General features: G+C 36.3%; 1 protein-coding gene across 1 annotated transcript in view; it reads left to right on the top strand.

Annotated features, from left to right (window-relative positions):
• The window catches only part of LOC150108359 (uncharacterized), a 165779-nt gene that overhangs the window by 96222 nt on the left and 44128 nt on the right, over nt 1-25429 (top strand). The window contains exons 5-9 of the mRNA XM_090390451.1: nt 501-2191; nt 11474-12612; nt 17103-17425; nt 17519-17807; nt 19480-19509. Coding sequence (XP_090246577.1) covers nt 501-2191; nt 11474-12612; nt 17103-17425; nt 17519-17807; nt 19480-19509 — 3472 coding nt within the window. The remainder of the gene's footprint in view (nt 1-500; nt 2192-11473; nt 12613-17102; nt 17426-17518; nt 17808-19479; nt 19510-25429) is intronic.

Here is a 25429-nt window from a genome sequence, read left to right as displayed (position 1 = left end):
TTTTTCTCTATCTGGTCCACGCCACCCAATCTGTTGCTATCAAGAGAAAGGTGGAACTTTCTCTCTATTCTTTTCACTTTACTCCATCCTATTCTTTATTCTGTTTGTTTTTTCTTTCTCTTATTGCAACTACCTTTCGCTTGTTATCTCTTCACTTTCCTTGCCTTGCCGACAACGAAGAGGAAGTCTAAGAAGTGGCATATTGCTAATCGATGTAAGAACCATTCCTTAGACATTTTCTTCGCCCATCGGCCTCACCTCTCTCTCTTTTACTCTCTCTCCGAAAACATACTCCTCCACCCCTCCTTCCGCCATCTTCACGCATGCTCCGTGGTTCTCTTTTGTGTAGTATTATACTGATGTATTGATTCATGTTAATCGTTATGTTTGTAGACTCTAAAACTAATCAAAAATGTTGGAGAGAGAGAGGGGAAGGAGGCTGGAAGGTGGTGAAATATTTCACTCATTACAGATCAATGGGTTATTTCTTCGCTTTCCAGGTGTTGGCCAAGCGTATCAACGTCCAATTCAGCAGTCCCAACAAGTTCCGGGTCAACAAACAACTCCCTACCAGTTCCAGCCTACTCAAGAGATCAGACCACAGCAGCAGCAACCAGTACAGCAAACACCGGCCCTTCCTGCTCAGTACCCAATGGTGCCTCAACAATGGGGTGTTTCTCCAGCTTCAACGACTATCACCACAGTGGTTTCGACGCCTTCTATGAAACAAGCTGAAAGAGCAGGAGCCATTCCCCGAACTGTTCCTCTGATGTCTCTTTCACAGACTTTGCAACAAACTCAACCACCTGCACAGCAATGGGTAACCCAATCAGGCCAAACAACGATTCAGCAACAACAAGCACAACAAATGGTCCAGCAGCAACAACAGCAAGTACTACAACAGCAACAACAACAGCAGCAACAACAACAACAACAACAGCAACCAAAAACTCCCCAGTCGTCTCCTAAGACGAAACCTAAAACTATTGATCTCCAAGCTCAGAAAAAGCAAAAGCAAAAACCCGATCCTCAAGACTGGTCACCAGTTACCGACCTTTCTCCCATCATGGATGTGTCACCATCGGTGGAGGCAGCAGAACAAGAACTGATGGAAAAGTTCCGTGAAAAAACTGAAGATGATGAATCGAAGCCTTTAATTCAAGCCAATATTCCACGTGCAACTAGCGGGACCATCTCAGGAATGCTAGCTGATTTCAACAAAGCACTCGGTTTAGCGGGGGCATCTCCAGTAGATGAATCGCGAATAGTGGCAACAACCGACTATACTGTCGGCGGAGCAATGATACCATCGCCAGTGCCAGGAATAATGGTGGTACCAGACATGCAAAAAGATCAAAATCAAAACTTAGTACAACGACTCCCACAGCAGTTCCAGCCAGACCAGTTTCAGCAACAGCAGCTCATTATTCAGACTCAGCAGCAAATGATTCAGGTGCAACAACAGCAACTTCAGCAGCAGCAGCAACAAATGGTTCAGCAAATGACTCAGCAAGAGCTCCAGCAATCACCTAGAAGAATTCACCGCCGTCTTCCGCAGCCAACGATGGAGCAGATGCAAACTGCCGTTGCCATAGCAGCGCAAGCGCCAAGAGGTAAAGTTCCCACTCAAACACGTGTAGCAACGGTACCTGCTCAATCGATGGTTACCACAACTGCTGCCACCCTGGTGGCAACTGGAACTTTATCAATGACTCAGCGACCTGTTTCTCCCATGATGCCACGTAAAAGCGAAGGCCAACAGTTTACACTTCAACAACAACAACAACAACAGCAACAACAACAACAACAGGCGGCCATGATGAGAATGTCCACACAGATTCAAGTCGACCAGCAAAAGCTGGTTTCCCAGCAAGCGGCAAGCATGATCGCAGGGAGTCAGTTGCAACAGAGAGTCATAGGGATTACAACAGGTTACACAGGAGATACAACAGTCTTGACCTCTGCAGTACCTGTGACGACTGTGGTGACAGCGACTTTAGCATCTGGATCTATGACGCCGCAACCACTTCCAGGCCAGTACATCATGACCGGAGCTGGCGTAGTGTCCCATCTTTCATCAACTCCTCTAGACGAATATGGCAGAACTAGTGGCCGAACCACAATGTCAGCACTAGGAGGTCCGTCCCCAATTCCTGCATCATCGACTTCAGTAACACCAACTCCATCTCGGGTAAGTGCAAATGGCATTTAATGTTAAGGATGTATATTCTATATTATAAATTTCTTTAAGAAAATAGCAATTTGTTAATAGTATTTGTCATTTGGAGCTTTCAGTATATCTAATGATAACGTAACTTGTCGATGCGTACGAAATATTTGCTATATGGAGTGCCGGGAGATGCTAAGTGTTCCAGTGCATCAACACAACAATAAAATTCAGAAAAATGCGAGGAAGGATATTGTGTGCCTAAATTATCCGCATATTGTATTAAGACTAAAGGGAAATATGCACTTTTTTTTAATTTTTTTCTCAAAAACCAGTTTTATTCAACATTATTAGTATAAAAAAAATTTTGAGAATAATGCAATACACATATGGGTTTTTTTAAAGCATAGTTGGCCATCCTACAATCGTAAAAGTTTTCTTGCTCTTTTCCCTATTTAGACGCTATTCATCTTATAATTGTCTGACGATGGTTTATTTGAGTATTTTGAATATGTTTGTTTATTCTTTTATTTTATTCCCGTTTTTTTGAATTTTCTCTTCTTTTGTTCTATTTTTTTCTCCTTATTCACCTATTATTATTATTATTATTATTATTATTATTATTATTATTATTATTATTATTATTATTATTATTATTATTATTATTATTATCACCTATTATTATTCCACTAGGGGGCATCCAGTATTTCAGCAAAGAGGAGAACAGCAGGAACTTTACAAAAAAGTGAAAAAGCTCTATTTTTCAAAGTAGATGCTTTTTATCACTGATGGGAGACAATTACTTATTTATTAGAGGCCTATGGGCCTCCAATAAATACAGTAGTAGTATCACATCGGGCAATAAAAGTCATCTGCAAATATCCATGCACGAAATGGTATTCGAACTCACTACCTATAGGCTAGCTAGCCTAGGATGATACGAGAGCCATGAAGTCCATACGGGTATGGCATCATCTCATAAAACCGATAAGGCTGCTGGTTGGATTGTACGAGTATTTCGATCTGAAAATGTTTAGTGTGTTTCCTGGCTGGTTCGTCTAGTTGAGGGACGAAAAACTGGAGTTTCCAGGAGTGGAACCTTCTTCTCCTATGAGACCGGTTAACTCACTGTCCGCTGAAAAGCAGAGATAAACATTCTCGTTTCCTAGACAAGATTCAAACCCAGGTTTTTCCAACGAAGGACTTCGTCGAAATCGACTGAGCAACGGAAGCTCACGACCTATTAGAGAGCAGCATCGAGATGACAATGCTTGCAATAAATCCTTGAAGCTAGAATGAAAATATCCAAGCTCCGAAATAATTAATTAGGATAATAATAAATGCGTTATTATTATTATTATTTATAATAATAATTAGTATATATTTAGTATACTTTAGTATAATAATTATTCATTATAATAATTGGCAATAAAATTATTTCCGCATATGATTTATTGACTGCAGCAATGCTACCGTAAAAGAGCCTCCGTATACCGAGTATAGTTCACTCGGTATCGACGATGCCCTTTGTTCAGAAAGACCTGGATTTGAATCTCGTCTAGTATGCGAGGAGCCTCTTTAAGTGCTTTTCAACTGAAGGCGAGTTAGTCAGTCTCATACGGAGGTTGAAGAATGTTTTCGTCGTCGGAACATATTTTCATTCTGCACAGCAGGTAATCTGGCCAAAAGAATGCACTCCACATATGGTAGGAAAGGAATTCACTGGCTTCATAGATGTAACTGCTTCGGCTGTACTTTCAAAAAAAAAAAAAAAAAAAAAAAAAAAAAAAAAAAAAAAAAACATTCTGCCGGAAAACTTAAAATATAAAGACTTGAACTTGTTCCTTACTGTTCCTCCTTCAGATCGGTAAGACATCATTCACAAAATTTGGTTCTCTGTCTTATGTTGATTTACCGCGCCAATACATTCCAGATATGTGTGAAGATCCACGAAGGACAAGTTTTGCCATTCTTTTCTACCAACCCATTTATGATGAGCCGGGACGATGCAGGTGAAAGAGAATATCTAATACACGGACAGTAGCTGGCAAGCAATTATTTTGCCTCACAAGTAACGCACACAACTAATCGAGTTATAAAATGAGTATCTGGAAGTACCATTAACCTTCTTGAAGCTGCAAAGACCATTATTTTGCTATAAAATGGTAATTTAAAACAAGCAAATATCCTATCATATTCACATTGCAAAAGCAACATAAAACGTGAGGGTATGCATTTCTAGAAAGTAAAAGTATACAGATGATTTGCTCTACTAGGTTAAGTAATGTACTATAATTTACAATATAGGAATAGTCCTGTTTTCTAACAAATAAGGATTAAAATGAATTAGAATATAACTTTTTATTAATACCAAACTTATCAATGTTTCAAATAGAGGTAAAAAGTTATAAAGAAGTAAATTGTTTGGAGAACATTTAAAAGAAAAATATATAAAAAGTTTTCAAGTTAGAAAACAAAAATTTAACTTACGATTACAAAATAAAATTTCTCTAAACTATTAGACAGTGTTGTTCTACAGAATAAAATCACTTCAATGTTTAGTTTGGCTCTCTCGTCTGAACGAACAATAAATCGTTGAGTTCCTCTATGTTATAAGGGTTTTTAATTGGCTTTTTAAATAACAATTCACCCACGAAATGGTGCAGCTTATATCACTGAAGATGGATCAAGGACTCTATAATTTGGAAACCCTGATCTATTCACCAAATATGGTACTTTTTAAGAAACTTCAGTTCTCCAATAAGCAGTACATTGGTCTCCCACCGACTGATAAACTTCTCCCACCTAAGTGAGCCAATTCAAACTGGGTAAAACAACCCTCACTCAGTCACTAGATATAATAAGTTTCTCTTCTAGTAGACCTTCGAAGTCGTACTGTAAGAGCATACACCTTACCTATGTACATCCATTAGATACACTGCAGGATCATTCTGCAGTTCCCTCACCTCTGTCACTACTGATAGATTCAACAGCTAAGTTCTTTGTACTCTTACGAGGATAAAGCATAGGCAATTGCATGCAGCTGGTAGAAGACAGCTTGAAGCGGTGCACAGCTTCATTATAACATCTTCTTCTTCTTCTTCTTCTCTCTCTCGCTCTCTCTCTCTCTCTCTCTCTCTCTCTCTTTGCTGTCTTGAGTATGACGTTTAGAAGGGCTGTACTATTTTCAACCACATGTTTCGCTTGATCACAGATATTAGTTATAATAATGTTTGCTAGACTTTGGGTATTTGAACGTCTGTCTTTTGCATTATCAAATGTTCCCAACGGTTAATTTGGTTATCAGTTGCATTAGAATTTACGAACTCACAAATAAGCATCATAGCATCGTATTATAATATCGCTTACGAATGCAGTCGGAGACTCATCTTACCCCGAATTATTCGATCCTCTAATTAAATTGCACTGTCCTAGCAAACGTTAAAGGATGAATAATATGTAATACAAAATAACTGCTTAACAAATTATCGGATTTAACGCATTCATCATTTGGGGAGGGGGGAGAAGGATTATACAAGGTCCGAAGTCATTATTTATAATCACCACTATTAATACTTTTTATCTAACATATATAACTTATTTTCAATGGCTTATTTTACTGGAAAATATTTCATATTATTTTTGTAGAGGAACAGAATGCATTTAGCCTGTTGTTAAACTGTCAACCACATTGTCAAACTTTAAATAAACAATTCAACGAATTTAATTAAACGTCCATATATTTGCAATATACAGCACAAAAAAACCCACAATACCCAATAATAAAACAAAGATGTTAATATTTGGAAAGGCGCATTTCCACAACAAAACTTATTTTAGACAAGATATATTATAATTAAATTATAAAATATAATATTTGAGCCACAGCTAAAACTAGCTGGAATAATAAGAGTAATTCAGAAAGTTTTCGTAGATATAAAAAGGAGTAAGGATAAGTATTTTGCAAATGTTTATGTGAATATTAGTAATTAAAAGAAGTACTACTTGAAGAGCACGATTTACTTGATGATATAATACAGGAAAAGAGCAGCTTTGATTATCTTAAATTACTTGGCCACAATTGATAACGTTGGCGAGAGTGATCCTGCAGTGGTAAACAGATATATCATAGTTAATCAGTCCACTTGTGATCATCTTTAATAAATCCCTAAGTAGAAATAGTGCCCGACGACTGGAAAAGTTTAAGAGTTATTCCAATTCATAAAGGTAACTCATGGCATAAATTAGAAAATTATAAACTAGTGAGTCTTACGAAATTCGTGTTATATGTTAGACAAAATAATGGGAAAATTAGGAATCATACACTGGATTTTCTTAATAAGAACAACTTTCTGAGCATGGCACAGCATGGGATAAGCGGAGATCGGTTATGACAAAATCTGTTATTTTTTATAAAGGATTAACAGCAAAGCTGCAATGGATTTCCATAAATTATTTGGATTTTAGCCAAGAGACTTCATAAGAGCTTGATGACGAAAATGTGACAAAAATATTGATGATCGCCTAGTGAGATTGGGTAGGAAATTGGTTGACAGATGCAGGAAGGAAGGTTTTGAAGATTAATAGAAAGTGCCCACTCAAATTTTTGGTGTTGGGGTCCTTGTTGTTGTTGAACATATTCATAGATGGTTTAGATATCACTGTTAAGAGTAAAATTTCTCTTTTTGATGATGATGATAATGCGAAGATAACTAGTGCAAAAAAATTGCTCGTGACTTCAGTTCTTTATAGGAGATGCTTTTAAAAGACTGGGAAAGGGTACGTTAATTGGAAAGTGGGATTTGAAAATTTTTTTGTAGAGATTTAGTAAGATGACGACATTATTAGCTTAGGATATGAGTTCACGGACAGGTTTTAATAAGAGGTAACGAGTATGTTTATTGGGAATTTTGTTTAATAGGAATTTGAGATCAAGAATCATATTAGCAAAGATACGCATTGAAGCTCAGAAGTTTGTAGATTTCATTAAAAAGAGCTTCGCTTCTGGGAGAAAAGAAGTCATGATACAGTTATACAGATCTGATCAACCAAGGATAGGGATGTAGATCACAACTTTATTCCTCAGGTTTTAATGGAGGTCAAGAGATAGAATATCACAATCATATACTAAGTGAATCTAAAAGAGGAGGCGTGACATTCTATCTGGATTTCGAAGATATATTGTATAATTGCAGTATCTAGAACCAAATCTCAGAAGGCTAAAATGCTACTGCAACTAATGTTTTCTCCGCCACAATGTGGAGTATGTCGAATGCCAGTGAAGTCCAATTGGTGTGCAGCAACCAATTTTAGAATTTTGGAATTACGATAGACATGAGAATGTCCATCTATATGGCTTAGTAAATAATCCGTTACTGTATAATCCATGCTTCGATTGCGACTTAGATTAAATAACAATCTTGAAAATCAAGTAAAGAGAAACGGATTATATGCAGATAAAAGCAAATATCCGAAAGTCTTACAGATTTACTTCAAATATCGTCAATCTCGTATATCGCCATGTACATATCAATCTCCAGTCTGCATAACCATACATAATTTTCGTAACAGCAACTCGGATTTCCTCAATCACTATTCATCTATTTTTGCAATTGCACGTTATTTGACTTACTTCATGTCAAAGGTGGAATTTGTGTATATGTTCGATCTGGTATACCATATCAGAGAGTTTCACGCTTTTCCTTTTTTTTTAAAAAATTTTCTTTCTCTAAAAATCTCCTTCCCCATTAAACTCATTTCTTTTGCCTCTCCTAATTCGCTCCCTTAATTCCATCAACCATTCTGAACGATTTGATTTCCTTTCTTTAACTATTGAAATTCTGCAGCCCAACTAACGGTAAGGCCATCATCCATGGAGAATTTAATGTTCTTAACTCCAACTGTATTTCCTTTCCAACTGCCATAATCTTGCAAGTATAGATCCCAGGCATTTGCTCTCACACAGTGACCTCACACAAATTATTCATATGCCAGAATATCAAGTACTCTAATCAATCTCTGGGTCTTTTTCTCTCTAGTGACTCTTTAAAGTATACTTGGAAATTATCTTCATTAAGAACTACGAATATCGCTTTTATCCTAAGCAATTAATATCAGGGTGATTCATTTCTTCTAGAGCAACTCTCACACAGCAGCACTCACCTGTGTGTGTGTGTGGTCTGACATAGGAATGCAAGTTGCGATGATCTTCCCCATTTCTGTTGGTTGTATTATTGTTTCCATTCTACACTCAGCGTATCATCGAAGCAATTCGTACTGGTATCGAAACATTTATTCCCCATTCTCACACAGCAACTCTCACACAGCAGCACTCACCTGTGTGTGTGGTCTGACATAGGAATGCAAGTTGCGATGATCTTCCCCATTTCTGTTGGTTGTATTATTGTTTCCATTCTACACTCAGCGTATCATCGAAGCAATTCGTACTGGTATCGAAACATTTATTCCCCATTCTACCTTACTTTATGCTCCTTTATCTAAACCATAGTTTTCCAAGGCTGCACAAACGAAAGTTAAGCATATTCGCATTAGCATTAATCAAAATTTCCGTCTTTTTTCTTTTCTGTTTATGCCAAAACTAAGTTATATAGCTCCGACCAATCTATGAACTCCTCCTAAAAAGGGAAAAAAAAAAGAAAACTTGCATTATATCCAAACGACAGCCATGCTTTCCAAACTCTTGTCAAAGTTTGCCTTATTTTTTGCCCAACCATACCTTCCAAGTCTATTGCATTTGGATGGCTTTATTGTATCATTACTTATACAAAAAAAAAAAAAAAATTATTGTCCCTGATATTCTTCCGCAGATGATCGTGATAATTGTACTGCCATTTATTACCATCAAATTACTGCGCAATTTTCCTCATTTTAGCTCTTTTTAACGTAATGGAGAAAACCATTAACACTCGGATCTGACGATACCTGGAATTCTCTCAACTAATAAATGACAACTATTATGGAATCTTCCGCTCTTGTTTAACAAGGAAGGAACATTCTTGCTTATGGCATACATCTTTGGACAAATGCCAGAAAAAAAAACTTTGGGGAATCTCAAGTAGTTGCGCGATATATTTTGTAAGACATTTGATGAAATTTTTCACGAAACACTATCATTTAAGCTTTCCTAATGTATTTGTTTCCTAACTTCAGCAACTGGGTGTCACGCTTTGTGTCTAGATGCATCTTTATCCTAAAACTTTTGTAGTTAATGCAGGTGGTCCAAAAGGTCCTGTTCTTTAACCTACTCTGCATTCTATATATAACAGAAAAATTTTTCTGTTAATTCAATATATTTTGCTGATGTCAGCATAACGCACTCGCTCTTATTTATTTGACAAACCTTATACTAATAAATTACTAAAATTTTAGAATAGTTTCTAAAATTTTAGTAATTTTAGAAACTATTCTAAAATGGTGATCTTCAAACTTTTGGCGCTGATAACCTTGTTAATTTCAATGTAAGTGAAACCCAGTTCTGTCTTCTTTACAGCAACTAGTTTTTCCATTCGTACTTTTTTAAGAATATCCACATTTTTGGACAGGATGAGATTTTCTTCTTTGGATAACTCTTTGTCCCAGTTTTTCTTCGCATACACATATTACAAATATTGTCTTCTCAGCATCAATCAAAAAAGAATGTCTCTTACGCTCAAGGCGTTGCTTGGTACCGTTCCTCTGAACAGCTTCTAACTCTATACAAATTGCAAAACTGCCCAACCATTAAATACTGTTCTCTTATTTCGGATAGATCACCTAATAATTCCCTGAAGATACTTGATTGAGTAAAGAAGAGGGCACTTTAATGGGGTTCACTTTAAGTGGACCCTTAAATTTAATGAAGGTTCACTAAATGGATGGAAAATTTATAGTAGTTTGCTGCACTTAGATGAACCAGACTTTAGTTCGGTTTTATGCATTTTACTTATTTTTTATTCATTTTTTTTTCAGCACTAAGCTAGTCAAGCAATTTATTTTAATAATTGCTTTCAGGGTCGTAATAGGTAATTATGTTTCATTTTTTTTAATTCTTACTCTTCATATTAATGCTGATCTATCAGGAGACTAAAGTCCGAAGATGAAGAAGTCCGAAAAATTCGAAGATGAAGAGGAAACCGTTACCGTTCTGCACAGTGTTTGTTGTTTACCATATTTATCAAATATCAGCTTCCAATGTAAGAACTTCTACTTCGGAAGTGACACATTTATCACTTCCGGATTCATTTCCATCTCCCGTAATCTGCTATATCTGAGACTGAATCTGAAAGCATAGATCGATAAAAGCAGCAGGCCATACATTACAGTTTAAGAACTTTGCTTCTGAGTGGGAGTAATCACTGATCATGCTGCGGGAGTATTTTCTTCGTTTTTTTTCCGTTTTCAAGGTTTGCTTAAGCCTATAAGACGATTTTCGAATGGATGCAAAAAAATTTAACAAAATACTGATGGTTGGTTGTTACAACGTGAAAAACATGTTTACTGATCTAGTATAACCTCTCTCTCTCTCTCTTTCTCATAATCATTTCTTGACTTGGAAACATTTTCAGGAGTTGTTTTACTTAGTTACAAAAAAAAAGGAAAACAACCCTGTTTACTTTTATAGTATGCAGCATCTGTTTTACTCTTAAGATTTTAAGAACCTTCAGTCCACATTTCAATACTTCCTAATTTTAATAACGCATAATTTTAAAATTGTATATAACTTAAACATAATTGTAAAAATGCATTGGTCAATAATATTCTGTTTTCCGCAGGGGAAAAAAGGTTTCTTTTTTTTTCTTTTAATCTCTACGTGATAAAATATTAATAAAATTGTACAGAAATCCATTCGATTTCAGAATATCTTAATTTATCTTTAAATTATTTCATGAGTGGCTAACAATAGTTCTCTAATAATTCATTATGTCCTTTATGTTTTCAAAAATATACAGTGTAAAAAACTAGTATGCCATTCGGGAAAATAGAGGTGAGTCAATTAGTCACTTCGGCTCAGGCTCAGCTGTGTATTTTTCTATTGTTCATTTTCTTTCACTTGTTTCTGCAGAAAATCAACAACAGAAAAAAAAAACAATATTATACGAAATAGAGAACAATTTTAATGTGACAACTTAAAAGTGTTATTGTGAGTTCAATTTTGTATTTCCTGCTAACAAAATACTTGACAACCAGGCTTAAAACTAATGTGTTATAAGTTACTACTAGCCATAAATAAACACAATAAAAATTATCTGCATAATGATCATTTATGCTGAGAATACATACATTTTATTTACTTTTTGTAATAAATAGGGAGCTGATTCGGACAGCCAAAGCGAAACAGATAGCACCAAAGCCGGCAAAATCCGCCGCAAGCTACCTCCACTACCTCAAGACCAAGAACCCACAGCCATTCCAACTCGTCGTACTAAGGATCGCATGCGTACCCTTTCCATGGGAGCTACTCCTCTGGGTCAAGACCGCTCTTGGGACAGCAAAGTACCCCTACGGACCTCTTCGTTAGACGGAGGGATTTCTGCAGCCTCCCTAACGGACATTCTTCGACCGGAAAGCACTAAACCGAGCACCACAGACAGTTACTTACAACTGTTGGCATCGTCAAGACCCACGGGAACCTCGGAGAGCGGCACTGCGGGAAGCATGCTCGGTAGGCGTGACTTAAGTGCACCTCACAGTCTTTCATCGTATCTACGCACTGGCACATCTCTTTTTGGATCCGATCCGTTTGCCTCTCGTATAGATATGAGCGAATCCAATCTGTCTGGAACGAAACTGCCGTCTTATATGAAGACCCTTAAGCAGCAGTTGAGAGAAGAGCTGAAGACAGTCACCGAAGACCGTCGGCGATTGATTGACAGAGATTATTATCGTCGGAGTGAGACCGATCTCTCTTCTCTGGATCCCCATTCTTGGCCAGAGGATAGAGTTTCTCAATACGATTCCTTATCGACTCACCGGAAGATGCTGCACACCACCCCGATGTCTCTGACCACTACCTCGACTCCTAGAAGACAACCAACGACAAGAACTTCCCCTCAGCCATCCCCTAGAAGAACTCGACACCGTAGGCATGCTTCTGATCCTAAAGTTCCCATGTTTTCTCCCATCAAAGAAGATCGCGACTCTGAATTTGACATCTTTTCTGGCTTCAAGCACACTGGTGGATCCATCCCGTTCAAATCTTTTGAATATGAGTCCATCGACGATCATCTGCGTACGCAAAGCTTACTAGGCCGGTACGGCAGTAGTGGTGGTGGACTTGGTGCGGGATTGTCTTCCAGACTATACCAGAGGGGATCATCTCTTTCTGATATTCGATTTGGAGAAAGTTCCGATATGCCAGGACTTCGTCTTAGAGAAACGGCAATCGATAGCATAGTGGGCAACGAATCTGATGATATGGTTCAGAGGTACTCTAGAGATCTTTCCAGGTACGTTTTTCCTTCTTTTGTTTTGTGCTTCTTTAATTCTGTGCAAATCTGATAGATTTGCACAGAATTAATGTTCATTCTCGTTTCAAATTAATGAAACGAGAAATTCCAAGTGGCTGAATGAACCCAAGTGAGAACTTGAATATTTCAAGTCTGTGTTACAGTATTACTTGATGTAAGGCATGTTCAAACCATTCCTCCATTCATTTCATTTTCAAACTACCGCTCTCTATATACTATATCTTGTAAGGCAGGACAGTTACAAAAGGGAAATTAAGTGTTAGCAATGTAATGTTATTACAGACTAATATTCCAACTATGAAAAGCGTGTATATTTCTAAAAATTCCTTTCAGAGCGATTTATTTAGATTCAGCACTTCTAAATACATCCGAAACACAGTATTTCATTTGCAAAAAAAAAAAAAAAGTAATTACTTGATTGTGTATATTTTTAGTAAGTTTTTAACAACGACTTACTTTTATACCATATTACTTTTATTACTTTTACACTTATACCCTGCTTTAAATTTAATTTAAAAAAACTGATATTCTGTTTAAATAAAATTATATTAAAAAAGTAGACAACTTCATTGCATTTGAAATATCACATAAAACTTAATTTTTATTTTTAAATCATTTAAATTGAAATAAAATACTTTTGAAATTAATGACGATACCAAACATTAATATACGTCATTAATCTTAATAATTACTTAAAATATGTTTATTATTTTAGATAACTATAATGTAGTTCTTTAATGAATTGCATTATGTATAAGGTTTTTTTTTTTTTTTTTTGGTAATTACGATTTGTCATTTATGGTATCTGAAAAGTAGTACGTTGTGGAAAATCCTTTATACATCTATTTATCCTTGACATCAAGCAAAAATTCTTTAAATACACTCAGGGGGATAATTTATGCCTCATATTTAACGTAATACATACCTAGTTAATAATAAGTACATTGTCTTTGTGCTCGTTGTTAAGTAGTTGTACTATTTTCTATTTTTTTTCTTTTATCTCAACGAGAGACCTATAAGCACATCAGTGTGTGTGGGATGCAAATGAAGATAGAAGTTTATTGATTTTTTTTTTGAAGAGCTGCAAGTTGTCATTGTTTCGAAATACTTCATGAAGAAGGCTGTTCCAGAAGACAGAGGTGGAAATAATAAAAGAGCAAGATAAGAAACAGATTGGGTGTGTTTGCAGTTGCATAGTAAAGGGATACTGGACAGCTGCTGCTCTTGTATCAACAGGTGTAACAGAAAGTGGAGGAATGATGGTTGGCAATTCACTGAAGCAGTGATCGTGGGAGTACCTGTGGAACAGACACAGTGCTGAAACACTGCTTCTTAGAGGCTGAAGCATCTGTAAGAGAGGATCATCTATGAGGTGAATTGCTCACCTCTGGAAAGCGTCAAAGATTTTAGGGAAAAGTTTAGGTGCACCGCCCCAAACATCTGAGCACTAAGCATGGGTGGATTTGGGATTGTATGTAGTTTATAGTTGGTTGGGTGTAAAATAGAACCTAGAACAAAAGAGAATGCCAAGTTTCTTGGATGTTGAGGAGGCTATTGATGTGATATGTTCATGCTAGGAGAGAGACTGAAAGTGAGTTAGTCCAAGCAGAGAGAGATCTGATCTTGTCTGGTGATTTGTGTATTGCTGAGCGTAAGAATGGGTGAGCTGAGATATCTTTTGGAAAAAAAAAAGAAATGGCAATCACATTTTGCATCTACTTTAGATTTGACTTAGACGTATTTATGAAAGTTCCTTTAACCTCATTTCTCACATACTCAACAGGTTTGTGCTCTGCTAAATCAGCATGCGAGTGAATATGGTAAAATAACACTCGTGTTCCTGATCTATTCTTGAATGATTTTGTGCAATCCCTCTGGAAGAGCCCTTAACAAAGTCTGTGTTTTGGTGACATTTAATATGACAATATTATCCTCACTCCATTGAAGAATAACATGTTGATCAATGTTTAAGGCACTAATTGTAGATTATCTAGTAGCCTGAGATATCAGAGTGTTGCATGGTTTGTCAAACAGTAGAATAAAGGGAGAGTACTGTCGTCTGCAAAGCTGTGGATAGGATTAGTGGTGATTTCGAGTAGGTCATTTATGTATAGGAAAACGAGAGTAGGTGATAGGACCGAGTCTTGCGGCACTCCGCCATTGGTGGTGGTGGAGCTCGAAGAGAGGAAGTCATCTACATCACCTGCCACTGAACGCATGCCACGGAAAGCTTCGGAGAAACATGTTGTAAGCTACGAGGTCAGCTGTGGAATTTGAATGGCGTTATCCGTAATGGTGGTAGCTGATTAATTGTTGAGACTCTAATTGATGGAGACGTTGGCTATTGATGACTTTATTATTTTCAGGAAGACGGTGGTGATGATGGCAGTTGATTGGTAGTTTGACGGTAGACTTCTATCGTCCCTTTTTAGCATAGAATGGATATGAGACTGCTTTCATGCATTGAAATAATTACCAGCTATGCATAATAGACTGGAGAGACGAAGCAGGACAGGTGTTAGCTCTCGAGAACATTGTTTGAGAACAATTAGAGAGACGCCATGAAGACCAGAAGACTTTTTTGGTGTTCAAGTATTTAGTAGTTTTCAGCAGAAATGTTATTCTACAGGATACTATTCGCTATTGGTGGGTGTGCGCTTTCATAGTGACGAAGCTCATGAAATGGCAATCACATTTTGCATTTACTTTAGATTTGACTTAGACGTATTTATGAAAGTTCCTTTAACCTCATTTCTCACATACTCAACAGGTTTGTGCTCTGCTGAATCAGCATGCGAGTGAATATGGTAAAATAACACTCGTGTTCCTGATCTATTCTTGAATGATTTTGTGCAATCCCTCTGTAAGAGCCCTTACCAAATGGATAAACTATGAGCATAAAGAGATGCACTTAGTCTGCAAGAATATTTCGGTATTCACCTTTCTAGTTGGGTGAGTAGATACTGTCTCTTCTCTCCAACTAAGTCTATGGGGGTGTGGGTTCAAATCCCTCTGAGGACATGATGTTCACAAAGTCTTTAAGAAGCAGACGATCTTCATCAACCAGTATTTGACTACCAACCTGCTCATTGGAAGCCAGATGTGGCTTGAAACGTTTCCATTTTATGTCTCTGTAGAGCACAGTAGTTTCCGGATTATGTAACCTTTCGTCTACCAAAGGTACTAATGTAATTCCTTAGGGTGAACATGTACTATAAGTTTGCAAACGTTTGTGGATGTCTGTCAAAAAAAGAAAAGTAGGTTATGACATTTAGACATTACTCTACCTGCTTCAGAGACATGGCGTACTCCAATAAAATTCTTCTCACACCATTTGCACCACTATCACTTGATATCATGGATCCATTGATTTATGCAATTATCTCCATTCTGTGGTCAGTGTAGAACAACTGGAACAAGGATTTGTTTAAACGACCGTGTTCTTCTTCAAGTATTCGGTATAAATGTACCTGACTCAGTTTTGCCTTTTTTGTAAGCTGAGAGAGGTGGAAATCGGTAACATTGTCTGGTATACGATTCAATGCGCATGCCAACATGTTCCTTTGATGATTCTACTAAGCTACAATTTGGACGAAATATGATGTCATTCAGACTGCACGGTTCTAGCAGCCCTCTGTTGTTGTCTCTCACATGAACAAACTGTTTCCTGCTACACGACTGGAGTTGGAAGAAGGAAGTTTTCTGGTTGTTTGACAAATTTCGATACATTCTAGGAACGATTTTCTATGATGCTCTTCGAAATCCGACTGTCCTATGGTGTTCACAGTCAATTAGATCGTATTGTAGATTCAAGACCATTGACCTCTCGGTAACTGTAACAGACATGTGGCACGTTCTCTAAATCAATAGATTACATGCGTGACTTGGGCGGGAGATTCCAAATAAACTGGCTACTCAATATGTATTAAAATATCATTAAAATATTGTACAAAAGGGGAAAAAATTAAGATAACAGAAATACTCTAGCCGATCATCAGAGGTTTCAACCTGTAGTTCTTCCCCATATTTGCCACATCATATCATATTATTATATTACAAGCGGTTTATCCCTTCTGTAGATGCTAATAAGGAAACGTTCTGAAACTTGGTGTATTGTTCAAAATTTGTTAATTAAATATTTCATATAGTTACATTGGAAATGTAGCTTTACTTTATATTCTGTGTACGATCATTAATTTTGATTATTTCAATACGTCTGACAATAATATATTTTTAATAAACGATCGTAGCGCCATCTTATCAAGTATGCTAATGAAAAACGAAAAATGGCCTATAGTTCAAAAAAAAAAAAGTAAAATCCTACAATTTATTATTCAAAACGATCTAGTTTTTAGTTCGTATTTGGTAAAAGTCAATTTGAAATTGTATCTTTTGGATGCGTAGAAGTTACTTTGGCCAAGTTAATTGTACTTCCTTTAAGATGTGCATTTTTGTTGCATTCCTTTCAGGTTTCGTAGACCAAGTGAAAGTGGATTACTTCCCTTCTCGACGTTGGGGTTCGGACTAGATCCGTACGGTCGTAGTACTTCTTCTTACTTTCTTAGCTCAGAACGAAGAAAGAGTAGAAAAGACAAGAAATTAAGGAAACCACGCTCTTGGCATCCGTCGCCGTACGTCTCAGAAGACGAAGAGGACCAATCAACCAGAGAGGAAAAGAAAGCAAAGGTGAAAGCAGAAATTGCGAGGCGAAGGCAACAGATAGCAGAAAATGCTCGACTGCACGAAGAACTGATGAAACTTGCACGGATGAGGGAAGCCGGAGATCGAGGAGGTTAGTGAACTTTGATATAAAACATTTTTTTTTTTTTTTACAGTGTATCTTCGACAAACTTTAAGAAATATTTTATTTCAATAATTTTGACAGGATATGGTGGGGCATACTCATCCGGAATTGGCTCGGACCATCTTTATACCAGTCCTATCGACAGTGCCTCATCGCCTAGAAGTCAAAGTTCCATTTCTGACCATAGGGAGGCGCTACCAAGTACTGGTGGAAGTAGCGTCCTGCATGCTATTGATGAAATTTTAAGACGAGATGTCTATGGTACAGTACCCAAAAGGCCAGGATACGATTCTGGTACTCAGTATTACGGCAAAACGAGTTCTCTCTATACAACAGCGCCATCTAGTTATGCTACCGTCCCAAGATCGAGGTAAGAAAAAAAAAAATCTTGAAATCTAATTATTAATCATAGAGCCAATTTGCTTGGATTAATTTAAAAATGTAATAAAGAACCGAAGCATGTTCGGAATACTGGAAACAAGCCAAGGTGAGTAATTATTAAACTAAGGGATGAAAAATATCAGATGCTGATTAGTCTGTAGTACAGCAAAAGAGTCATTAATTGTTTTTATTCAGGAGGATACATTACTTAACATCATTTCATCCCAATAGCTGCTCATCAGCAACCCATTAAAACTACATTAAGCTGGCAGTCAGTTTTAGGTAAGAAAATCGTATTCATTCCTCCTAGAACACTTACCGTATATCCAAAAACTGAGACACATCAAAGAATGGTACATTAATATATTTTAAAAATTGAACAAATAAATAATAGCAGAATAATTCGCTGAAATGAGCTATCAGAATGTACGTAAACAGTACCAGAAATTACTGATCACAGGGAATGATGTTGTTGTAATATCTAATGTGCCATAAGAAAATATTTTCGTATTTCGGAAGAATAAACATCGATGCATTGAGAAAAATGTTGGGGAAAAAAATTCGTTTCTCTCAGAGAGCCTCATGACAGGTTGGCAGCTGGCAGAATTTTGAACCTTGGCTGTTTAGTACATTGTATAATATAGATCATTTAGATGCTATCAGTAATATGTTCTTTATGGTTGTGACGTTTTACGTAATTGTTAATGCCATTATTAATGCGAAGGCTTCGTTTCACTTCCTCTTAGCTTTGATAATTTCCATATCATCAGACAAGATCATTCTAGCTTCTTGTGGAAGCACATGTACGTTATATCCATAGTCTTCGAACCTGTTCGTGTCTTTTTTGTTCAACATACTTTCTTAATCGTGTATTTGGAATGATGAACCAATAGAAGTGACTTTCATTGTTCATTCACTTTGGTGTAAGACTGTGAAAATATCCGCAACTTTTGCTGGCCAGCATCTAATCTGCCAAACAGACTGCTCGTCCTCTTCCGTTCCATCTTTCCTCGAGAATGATCTTGCTCAAACTGTGTTATCCAACGACTACAACCATTCACTGTTCAAGAGAAACATCAGTATATTCTTTTTTTTTTAAGCACCAATCCTACACGGCACTGATGCAATAAGTTTAGAAACCCTACGTGTGTGAGGTTCATATAAAAAAAAAATTCCAACCTATTAATGGACACTTACTTCGCATTCATAGATAAGTCTTCAGCTTCAATTCTGGGATATTTCCCATGGTATAGCGTTCTTCTACAAAAGGGGATTGATTCTTCATGCAGAATTCTCACTAAATAGTTATTAAGCATTTCCCATGATGCCATCATCCTTCGTATGACACCCGCAAATAATTGTAAAGAAACTACATAATTTAGTTGCAATTATTCGAAAGATTTTTAAATGTGAGTCCCATTCAGGAAGTAGATTTAGTACCATGTTATACTACAGGTTAGATATTCTGGAAACCCTGTTGAGGAACACAAAACTTTCTCAAACTATTTCAGACCTTCAATAAGCGAGTAGTGGTCTCACACTGGGTGAGAAAATTCAACAATCTCCTCCCCTCTTTTTTTTTTATAAATTTCGTAGACAGCCGATTATTGCCTCTGAAGATCAAGAAATATCAACTTTAAATTCACTTTTTTGTTATTTAGGATCAAAAGAACTAAAGCTGTGAAACCAGTGTATTATTATTCTGAGTAGAAAACCTCGTCATCTTCGTATGAGACTAGCTAATTCACCTTCAGATGAAAATCGCTATTAAAGGTTCTTCACATGGGATTCGAACCCAGGTCTTTCCATAGGCTATACCGACTGAACTATTTCTCTTAAATTAAGATCAAACACTTCACATCACTCATATAATAAATCTTAAAAAAAAAAAAGTTATTGTGAATGTACGCGTTGAAAATTCTAGTCTGTTGTTAAAGTAATCTCAGATATGGTTGTAAATTAATAAAATTTGATCTTCAGGATCAATTTCACTATATTTGTCATTTTCATTTTGATTAAATTGTTCCATGTTTTATGAATTTACATACTGAATTAGGTAATAGAAAATTGACGATGATACGAATTTGCCTTTTACTAAATTTAGCAACCTTATGGAGAAAGTAACAGATATTCTAAATGTCACTGGATACTTCTAACTGTGCTGCGAGTGTGAAGCGAAACTCCATAATTGCAGTCTGTATTATGAAGGCTCACTATGGCTGTTGTGTATTCTATTAGACTAAAGGAGCGCCACCATGCCGATCGTGAAACAATAAGTAATCAATACGAAGCATATTTGCTAAGCCAAGGTTCTGTTCAGCTCTTGATGTGATCAATGTAAGGGAAATCACAACTCGTCTGAATAAACTGTAAATTAAATGGAAATCTTTCTGAAATTAAGAAATTTCAGAAGGTTTTTCGATACAAAGACAAATGACGCATCTAATGAATCAAAAGGGATTAAATATTTGGAATAGCTCTAAAAGAACAAAGTGGATTAGAATGGGCTCTCATTAGATTGAAACCTGAGATTTAATTAAGTTTTCTGTCGTTCAATACAAATGGATTATTTAAAAGCCCTTAATTGAAACGCTGTTGGAATTAATGAAACGCGAGAGATTTAAAGGCTTAGTGTCTTCACCATCCATTCACAAACAAACTTTTTTTTTGCCTACGTAGCAAAATAACGTTTTTCTTTCGTATTTTTAATCTTTTTAACGGATGAACGTTAGATTACCAGTTATATTTTTAAAAAAATAAATCTGTTTTTCTAATGAGTTTCCTTAGTATAAATGTTATTTTCCAAACTTTGTTTTTCAAGTTTATTTGAAATTTTTAAAGAGATCTAAATCTAATTAAAAAAAAAACACTCTATTTAAAAATATTAAAATGAAAAAGCATTCTACCACAATCTAGTTTTTCAAAATGTACGTATTAAGTACATCAGTATAAATTATAGTAGAATATTCTTAATTATGACATTTCTGTGATATGTAGTTCTTATAAGGATACTGGCTTAAAGGGAAAAAGCAAGAATGCTTTTCATCTTCCTCGTTATCTGTAGAGGTCGGAGTAGGGATAAGGTATTATTGAGCTATTAAAGCTCTGATCATGGCAGGAGGGTAACAGCAATAGCCGAGCCTCAGTTAGAACTTCTTTGGCTACAACATTGCTATCCATTACCCTCCAAGGGTATGTGGTATGTACTGCGAATGCAAGATTATTTAAATTTAATTATAGAAATTCAAAACTGGTGTGAGATAATTTTGCTTCTTTTTCTAAAAAAAAGTATTATTTAAGATGAGTAATTTTAATTAATTTTAATACTAAATATTTAATAACATTCTTATCATAATTAATAATAATTTAATAACATGTTAATACGGGTATTTCCATTATAATTATCATTTCCTAGCATGGTACATATGCACTTAAACTTGAATTTTGGGGGATCCCCCCTCGATTTTTTATATATCAGGGATTACTCTACGCTACAGAATGTACACAAATGATAGGTAGAACTTATATAGCGAAATCACAAAAAAAGTGTTGGTGACTTTAAAGCAGCCAAAGATCGTATGTGACTATATTTTGCAGCAATGCTTCAGGAGATCGTATATTAAAACCATTACTCATTAATCGATCCCTAAGACCTTGGGCAATGAAAGGTGCGGGTTTTAACACGCTACCAGTGCACTGAAAGGGAAATAAAAAAAGGTTGGGTTACAAAAGAAGTTTTTAATGAATGGTTCCATCAATGTTTTGTTCCAGAAGTTAAACGCTTTTTGAAAAAAAATCTGGACTTGAAAGTTTCATTGATTATAGACAATGTGCCTGTCCACCCTGTTTTAGAACACCCGAATGTGAAATTTTGTTTTCTGCCACCTAATACAACATCCTTAATACAACCACAAGACCACGGTGTGATCGTTACCTTCATATCTTGCTCTACATGAGAAGAACATTCCAATACATTTTGGATAAACTAGATAAGGATAATTTACTGACAGTTTTTGATGTGTGGAATAAATTTTCTAATTTGGATTGCATCAAATTTGCTAAGTTGGCGTTATCAGAATTGAAACCATCAATTTTAAATGCATGCTGGAAAGCTACTTGGCTACTTGGTGTGAAAAAGAAAAACCCTGTACCTTTGCATCGGTGGCGGCCACTAACAAACACCAACAATAAAAGTTTCGTATCAATAGCAATGACAAGTGCAAACGAATATCGGCGTTACATCGCAGTGCATTTGTTTCGTGTAACGATAATTGAAAAAATATAATTCTTTTCATATTTCCAAAAGTGACACATGTCATATTTCAGCCTTGTATCTATAATAAATAAATAATTATATGTTATTTTAACAAAATAAAATAAGATTGACAAAAAATAGTTCACCAGGCACACGCACCAATAATAAACGTTTCATATCTTACAGAAATAACGTGCATATGGATACTAAAAATACACTGCTGTTTGGGCAGAGTGGGAATGACGTAACGTGCAATGACAAGTGCAAACAAATATCGGCGTTAGATCGCAATGCATCTGTTTCGTAATCTAAAGCGTTAATCGAACAATTCCAATTATTAACTATTTAATCAATGTCAAAACATAAGCTGTAACCTTTAACATGTTGTACTGCATTTATATAATGTTGTAAGCATTGTTATTATTTATAAACACAAACAAAATTTTAATTTTTTCATTTTTTCCTTGGGGGTGCTGCAGTGTCGCAGTGCTTATGTACGGGCCGCCACTGCTTTGCATACAACTGAATATCCCAATATCATCAGATTAGCACATGCAGTTGGTGGAGAAGGATTTGATAATTTTTTATCTGCAGATATTGAAGAATTGATGGTCGACAAGGCTGTTAGTGATGACGAAATAACAGAAGCTGTCTTTGAGAATCTCCATGGAAAAGAAAAAAGTGATGATGATGATGAAGAGATTCTACTCACTGCAGGACTAATTAAAGAAGGGCTTCAAATGGCTAGTAAATTGCAAAGTCATTTTCTTACACATGATCCAAATACTGAACGAGCTGAACAGTTTAAATATCGCACCATATATGGTGCGATATGAAGAATTATAAAAAGATCAAAAGTCAGGATTTCGATGATTAATTACAGAGTTCGTGGTAAAAAAAAAAAAAAATTAACCTTCAGAATTATTGGAAATTAGTGCTAATTCAGTTCTGTTTACTGAACAAAACTGCAGTATGAATAGGATAGCCAAAGTGTTTCAAGTGATGGAAGTGACTTCATTCCAGTCTCACACAAAAGAATGCGGCTACTGTCAGAAAGTGACGGCGAATAATATTTAACTAATAACCATATGCACGAGTGTATCACACACACACACACACACACACACATATATATATATATATATTTTTTTTTTTTTTTGAAAATAACTTATTGTTCGCATTCGGTATTCACATCCGAAACCATTCTTCTATTTTTTCATATGTACTGTATTCTTTATTCTTTTTACATGGTTTTCATTTACACGACATTTTCTGGAACCAATCTACCGTGTAAATGGAGAATTTGTGTGTGTGTGTGTGTGTGTGTGTGTGTGTGTGTGTGTGTGTGTGTGTGTGAGATAATTTTTTTAACTTGGGGATATTGTATATTAGGATAACCAAGTAATTTTATAAACTTGGTTATTTTAACTCCTAATCCTAAGTATGCAAAAAATTAAGTTTGCGCCTGAAACGTGATTTTGACTTGTAGTGCTGAACATTAAAGTTCTTAAAAGAACTGGGCGATGGATTGAGTCCTTGACTCTTTATCCCGTCATCTGAATGAAGAAAATCTGTGTGAATAGGGTGTTATTGAGCTAAAAGCTCTAGTCATGTATAACTATAACTCTAGTCATGTATAACTCTAGTCATGTAAAAGCTCTAGTCATATATTGAGCTAAAAGCTCTAGTCATGGGTAACGGCAATAGCCAAGCCCAAAGTTCAAGTCTAAAGATGTTGCAACATCTAAAGATATTGTAACATCTTTAGACTTGAACTTTGTTTCAGGCGCAACCTTAATTGTTTGCATACTTGGGATTAGGAGTTAAAATAACCAAGTTTATAAAATTACTTGGTTATCCTAATATATCCTAATATATATATATATATATATATATATATATAGATGTTCAACACAAATGCTGAATACCCTTGGAGGGTAATGGATGGCAATGCTGTAGCTAATGAAGTTTTAACTGAAGCTCGGCTACTGCTGTTACCCTCCTGCCATGATCAGAGCTTTAATAGCTCAATAACACCTTATCCCTACACTGTCCTCTACAGTTAACGGGGAAGATGAAAAGCATTCTTGCTTCGCCCCTTTAAGCCAGTCCTTATAAGGACTATAAGGATGTTCAACACTGGATGGCGATGAAAAAGTCCTTTTTAGGACTTCCAGGGTAACAAATGGCAATGATGTATCCAATGAAGTTTTAACTGAGGCTCGGCTATTGCCGTTACCCAGCCATGACTAGAGCTTTTAGCTCAATAACACCCTATCCACATAGATTTTCTTCATTCAGATGACGGGATAAAGAGTCAAGGACTCAGTCCTTCGCCCAGTTCTTTTAAGAACTTTAATGTTCAGCACTACAAGTCAAAATCAATGGTTCTACCTCATCCCAGCGCCATATCTTCGCTGAAGTGCCGCAGCTCCATTGCTAGCTCCAGTGCTGTTTTCTATATACATGTCTGACATCCCAGACAATCCGATGTCTTCCATCAAGGCCCTGTATGCGGACGATACAGCAATACTAACCAGATCTCTCCGACCCCATTTCATTACCAGAAAGCTTCAAGAAAACCTTCTAAAGTGGGAGGGTTGGTTCTCCAAACGGAGATTGGAAGTCAACTTCCAAAAAAGCTCAACCATTCTTTTCTCGAAAAGGCCAATGTCTCCTGCAGGAGATGTGTTACTATTCAATACGAAAATTCCCTGGCAGACAGAAAAAAATTACCTGGGTGTAATTCTCGACAAAAAGCTAACTTTCAACTAACACATCAAGTCTGCGTGCGCAAAGGCAGCTGAAGCCATCGCTCAGATCTATCCGCTAATTAATAGAAATAGTAAGCTCAGCAACAGAATCAAATTGCAGCTATACCAGGTGACGATTCGTCGTATCATCACCTACACCTCCTCTGCCTGGAGCCACACATCTAATACTAACATTATCCAAATACAAGTACAGAACAAGTGCTTGAGAATGATTCTGAACGCCCCATGGTATGTTAGAAACAATCAAATTCACAGAGATACAAATATTCCCTATATTTTCTCTTTCCTACAATCTTTAGCATCTAGGTTCTTTCTAAAGACGTCTATACACCCCAACGATTTAGTTCATCAAGCTGCAGCATACGAGGCAATGGACATATTCAAATATAAAAGACCAAACCTCATTTTAACTTCCTGTATTGATGCATAATCTCCATGCCCAATCAGGGCGAGCAAACTGCTCATAAATTTTACCTTCACTGTAACCACAACAGATAGCGGGGAATATGAAAAGTATCTTGCTTCACCCCTAAAGACATAAATGTCAATTGTCAATGTTCAGCACTGAAGCGTTTGATCAGA

Source organism: Typopeltis vanoorti, chromosome 3 (assembly GCF_054136105.1).
Source record: "Typopeltis vanoorti isolate ZY-2024b chromosome 3, IOZ_Tvanoo_1.0, whole genome shotgun sequence".
Classification (NCBI taxonomy): Eukaryota; Metazoa; Arthropoda; class Arachnida; order Uropygi; family Thelyphonidae; genus Typopeltis; species Typopeltis vanoorti.
This window is presented reverse-complemented; position numbering and strand designations above follow the sequence as displayed.